The sequence below is a fragment of the Sylvia atricapilla genome, chromosome 2 (assembly GCF_009819655.1).
Source record: "Sylvia atricapilla isolate bSylAtr1 chromosome 2, bSylAtr1.pri, whole genome shotgun sequence".
Classification (NCBI taxonomy): domain Eukaryota; kingdom Metazoa; phylum Chordata; class Aves; order Passeriformes; family Sylviidae; genus Sylvia; species Sylvia atricapilla.
This window is the reverse complement of record NC_089141.1, coordinates 87372655-87378654: the sequence shown is the minus strand read 5'-3', so window position 1 is coordinate 87378654 and position 6000 is coordinate 87372655. Positions and strand designations below refer to the sequence as shown.

The 6000-nt window shown below is 41.1% G+C and overlaps 1 protein-coding gene across 4 annotated transcripts in view; it reads right to left on the bottom strand.

The window, feature by feature from the left end:
* Window positions 1–234: 234 nt before the first annotated feature.
* Window positions 235–6000, bottom strand: part of NCK2 (NCK adaptor protein 2) — an 84898-nt gene continuing 79132 nt past the window's right edge. For all 4 annotated transcript variants that reach the window (XM_066313711.1, XM_066313712.1, XM_066313714.1 and 1 more), the window contains one exon: window positions 235–1625. In XM_066313711.1, coding sequence (XP_066169808.1) covers window positions 1431–1625 — 195 coding nt within the window. In that variant the 3' untranslated portion in view covers window positions 235–1430. The remainder of the gene's footprint in view (window positions 1626–6000) is intronic.

The window sequence follows — 6000 nt, the reverse complement described above, 5'->3', positions numbered from 1 at the left end:
ATAGGTCCATCTTGCAGTTTTCATTAAAGCTATGAATGGACTTAATTATCACAGAAACAAGAAACACAGAGCTCATTAGACACTGCCTCATATCAAAACTGTCCTCTGCAGTCGCAGATGATTTCTTTTTAGGCCACACAAATTCCAAGACAAACAAATTCATTATTCACTGTATCTCACCTTGCTAAAGTAACACCAGGACTACCACCCAAGGATAAATCCAGTACTCCATCATGACGTAATACCTTTTTTATTACAATATCCAAAAAACTGAGTATGCAAGATTTTGAGATCTCATGATCCCTTCTTCAATCTCAGGAATGTGCCATCTAAAGACTGTATATTTAAACCATAAAGGAGTTTAAATGTAAAGAAAAGAGAAAAATGCATTTTCTTCATAAACATTCTGTGTGTCTCTTCCTACCAACCACGCCATCCTCTGTAAAACCTGAATATTTCTTTTCGTAAAGCAAATATATATATAGTGTTGGTAGCCCGCCCCACCCTGTCCCAAGATCAGTTTTTATTAATCTTCTGTATTAGTGTCAACAATCAGCTACAGATACATATTACTTTGAGAATTAAATACATAATCGTTTAATTCAAACAAGCAGAAGGGCAAGAGGAAAAAGCATTATGTGGATGGCACATTTGGTTGTAGATTACCAAAACATTCAGCCTTTACAATTCAATTATTCTTTCTCTAGTAATCAACTTTCAAATAAAATTTCTCTTTGTTGCAATTACAGACCAAAATACACTAGTTTTCTTTTACTACAATCTTACCATAGTAGTTTAAGAAGTACTATTACAAAATGCTTTTAATTAGTGTACTCTTTACAAAGAGTCAGAGAGGCAATGTAATAGCAGAGTACAGTGTAAAGAGTGCTTCTAGGAACTAGGAGGTTTTGTATTATCCTACTCGGTAAGCGATATAGCTACAGAACTCACAGCCACAACTGTTATGTCTACTCTCTCTCACTTAAGCAGCTGCAGCTTCAGTGCATTCAAACTGTGCCTGATGTCTCTGAATGGAGAGTTCTGCCTGCATGAGCAGTCTGAACAGATTAACACTGGTTTGAATTGAAAACACCCCTCCTTGATCTGAGCTAACTATGTAAACGTACACAGGAGAGGGGCATTTTGAACTCTGCCGGGAAGGTGAGTGCTTGCCATGGTCACCCAAGGGAAACTCTCAACTTTAACAGAGGTGGTCAGAGGTTAACAAAACTGGAACACAAAAAGAGGCGAAGAAAAAAAAAAAAAAAAGAAAAAAAAAAGGGGACAAACAGCAACTGACAGAGCAAACACTCTAGAAAGAGCCTATTCCTTAAGCCTGCTTCAGATATTGCTCTGTTCTATAAAAGTGAATTTAGGACCTAAGGCTTGTAAGTTATAAGAGGCCCAGGTGGCCAAGTCCATCTTCAACGTCACTGAAGTGCTTTCACAAGATATAGCTTTTCCCCGTGTTCACTGGTGAAGATAGGAGCCTTTTTGTAGTGTTCCACCAACTCATCCATAGTATTAAATCGTCGCTGCCCAATACAATAGACATTGTCCACGAGCTGCACCTTGAAATGTTTGTTCTTCCCCGACGCCTTTAGAGATACTGAGAAGTCACTGGGCTGTTGAGAAGAATTCAAAAAGAAAAAAACAAATACATAAAAGTGAACAAAATGATGGCATAATTTTGCAGTTTCAGGAACAAACTGTGTCACGTAGTTGACAATAATTTACATTAGTCTGTTCCACAGCTTGGTGCTTTAGCTACTTAAGAAACCAAATAGCTTATTATTTAATAAATAATTGCCATTGTTATTAACATGCACAGTTAAGTCAGTTAAGTGAAAGCTTCCCAGATGCACAGTCTGAAGTTGCCAATTACATGACTAAATTACAAATATTATCTTAGTTACTCAATCTAGATGCACAAGAATGTCAAGGAGAAGGGAAGAATTTTTATCATGCATGTCTTCCTCACTACAGTGCCCTGGAGAAAACAATTAGTACAATATTGCTTGGGTAAGATGAAGAAAATTTCCCTCATTTCTCTTTTTTTAAAGCTGTGACCACTAGAGGGCCATTCTTGCTTTGCATTGCAAAAGACAAAAACACATGCACCTTTTATCTTCATTACCACATGTATAGGGAATTATTTCTCCCACTGAGTACACTTTCTTTTATAAAAAAAGGGTTATATATATATATATATCTAATAGATACAATTTTCTACAGAAGAAAAACAGTAAAAAGCTCACCACCACACCACCCAGAAAAGACAGAATTTATGCACTAATTAAGTTACCCAGGACATAACAATTTTTAATGATAAATCTCTTCATTCTGGCAATCAGTTGCTTTAACAAGAAGAGTACTGTCACCTAAACAGCCAGAATGAGACCATTCCACTTTCTTCATCACACACCACCACAGGAGGGTAGAAAGGACACAGTGTCCCTTTGCTTCCAGCTGAACTCTGTCTCCAGCCACCTACTGCTGCTGGCTGGCCACAGAGATGGTGTAGAAGCCTGGGCAGTAAGAATTTAATGCGCTGCTATGTCTCAAATTCCAACAATCATTCAAGCAGGCAAGTTAGAAAAGGATGTGGCTGAAAAGGGGGGTGTGCAGAGGTAGGGCAGCACCTTTTTGGGGCCAATTTTCCTGTTCTGCTCCATAGAGACCACACATCACAAAACAGTGCAGGTATAGGAATGGGGTCAAGGAGCAGGCAAGTCCAGTAGAGGGGGATCAAGACCACCAAAAGACCCTCAAAGCTCCTCCCCATTTCCATAAAGGTCCAGAAGAGTACACATACTGATTCATTTACATGAAGAGCAAGAAACCTAATTCCAGGACGGGAAACTTACCTATAACCAGGTAGTCTCACAAAGCCTTGGTGATGCACCCCCCAGGCCCTGGCTACCCTGTTGGCTGGATTGATCCTGGACCCAGGACTGCAGATCTCCTTTCCTCTGCAGTCTGATCTCCCTTTCACCTTCTCTTTCTTCCCTCTTTTCTTTTATTATTACTCTCACTACTAGACAGTAGGGGCAAAACATGAATTTCTATGCCAACTGTGTAGTTTGCTAATAAAACTTCACGAGCTTCTTTTGCACCCTTGTGGTTTTTACCATTCATTGATCAATCCTGGGTGCTCCCTTCCATGCTGGAGTGGGATATGACAGATGGGTTTGCCCTGTGAGAGGTGTATGGAAGCAGGAAAATGAGTAATAAAAAGCACACACTAGAGACTGTAACAAGCATTTAGTGGAGTTAAGTAATGCCTGGTGCTATTCTGAAAGTACTGCTGCAGTGTGTCAGTCCACTGAAGGCATGGCTTCATGCACAAACTGCTGAAGGAACATGCTAGGCTTTTCACACAACCTTAGTGTGGCCCTTGGTCCTCTCCCCACCACGCACTGCTTTGGCTGGGCCAGCACTGCAAACCTGTGCTTTCCCAGGGGAAACAAACCCCACCTGGTTCACAGCACTGCCTTAGGAACAATACTGAGTACAACCGTGGCACAGCAGAGGAGCAAGTGGAGGGGTCAGGAGCCCTCACATGTTACTGCTGACATCAGACTTCAACTCACAAAGCCACACCCCGAGTCCTTTACACTGCATTTACAAGGGGTCAAACACACCCTGAGTACATATTCAAAAAAGCAACTTCTCAGACATGCTGTCTTTATTCCTGCAATAAAATAGGTCTCTGTCTACACATCCCTCACATCCTGCCTATCCCAAAATCTCATCTCTTGCTTCTCCCCTTCTGTTTTAGCACTAATGCTTTCTCTGTCTTCCCTCTGACTCCATGAGTCCTGCCCACAGCAAACAAAGCTCCTGCCATGCCTGTTGATCTGGCTCTGTTCCAACTCGTCAGACTCGAGGCTTGGCTTTGGGCAGCAGCTCTTCTCCTTTTGTACTGCTAAAGGCAGCATCAAGCTCCCCACACCCTTGTCCTCACCCTCTTCTACCTCAAGCCACTACATTCCAGATCAACAGACATCACTTCTTTAAAAATTATTTTATGTAACACCCATAGGATAATTACTTGTTCCATCTATAATCTGGGGTCACTGGGCCCTGACCAGGTCAGCGCAGGCTCCATCAGGAAGGCTTCCTCTGGCATTGAGCAGCCACTGGCTCAAAATCCATGGAACACTCTCTGTGACTGCCAAGAGGGGACTGGGAAGGGTGGGAGAAAGTGATGGCAAGAAATGTGCATAAGAGCGTATCTCTGGGATTTCCAGTGCTCCACCCAAGATACATTTTGCGCCCTGTCATCCATCCCTAACTCCAAGTATCCAAGAAAACTGGGATTTTAAGCCAGCTATGTCTGATATGAAGGCCCTGCCTGAGCAGCATCACAAAGAATGCTGCACCGAACTCACACCAAGACTGGCTCATTTTCAGCACCTACCACACTGAATTAAAGCTAACCTGGCTGCACAAACACTTGCTGTGGTTAAAGCCCTGACTGCAGTGTGGACAAACGCTCCAGCATCCAGAGCCATGGAGGCCTGGAACCTGGCTCCAGTGGAATCTCCACAGTTCCAAGCAGCAGCCATTGAACACTAATAACACACAGGCCCTGCACAAAGCTGTCCAGAAGCTTTGGGACCCTGGGGTCCTAGAAGAGCAATTTAGAGCATGGGCTCTGGGCAGTGTGCTGATTGCTGTGCCCTGAACACAGGCAGGTCTGTTGGATCTCACTAAGGACAGACTGAGGCACCAAGTACAGATTAGCCGGTTAGGATTCAAAAAACAATATCAAAGCTTGCTGACTATGTTTTGCTGCTTCAACAAGTGATGCCTACGCCAAACAAAAACCAGTAATCAAAAGGCCCTCAATTAAACCAGAAGAACTTACAAACGGGAAGTTCATAATCTGAACTAAGCATCTGTTTGTTTGTTTTAGGAACAGGAAACAATGTTATGGTAAAAGTTTAAAAATAAGTGAAATAATCACTTCGCTCTCAAAAAAAAATTTAGTATTTTCTGACAAAGCACAGTTGTTTCTTGCATGTGAAAATTATGAGCTTTCAAAGCTCCTTGAATCTGTTAAGAATCATTATTTCTTGGCCATAAACGATGTGCTAATGACATGCAGAGAGATGCTGGACCTCTGACCTACTGCCCTATAACCCAGGCACTGGCCAGACTTCTATCTTTGTGAGGTGATTCACACAATGCATTAAATACTCTTTCTGCTAGTTTAATTATAGCCTTTGTGAATGAACATATCTTTTGAACTATTGTCTATTCTCCACAGCCTTGGAGCCTGCTAGTTAGATTGATACATAAGTAGAAGACGTTATCATATTTTCTTCAGAATATGTTACAAAGTTTGTTCTTTTTGTTATCTGATTTAATTTAAAAGAATGTAAAAAGCGGAAAGGCTGATCTAACTCTTTTGAGAGTCATCATCCGGTGCAAAGAGATGGAAGAGCTCAAACAGCTGTTGCAAAAATCCTGAAACCCTTTATTGGTCTCAGAGTAGTAACTTCTATAGGACTCAAGAATGAACAGCAAAAGCAATTTGGCTTGTTTTTGTTTATATTTCGGTTCCTTCCTGCCCTAACAAATACAAATTCATGAAAAACACTATTAAAAAAAATTTAAATAAACTATTGCTCTTAACACTACCATTTCAAAGTATGCTGGTTCGATGCAGTTTGAACTGGTTCCCTGCTGTCCTCCTTGGATTTGTTCCAAGTCTGTTTATTTTATTTACTGTTTAAGCTATTTTGTTCTAACTGCTGGCCAATTTTTTGCTCTTCTCTCTCTTAAATTAATTGCTACATTTGGATGTTTGCATAGTAACTTTTCCAGGAATAAAAGACTCACGTACACCAAGTAAAGGCACATCAGAAGTAAGCTTTAATCCCTTAAGTCTATAGAAAAGTTAATGATTCTGCAACGGAGTTATAGAGCATAGCTTTGTGGCAGGGAAACTGAGTACTTCTGCAGCATCGTAATTGAAAAGACCTAAACCTG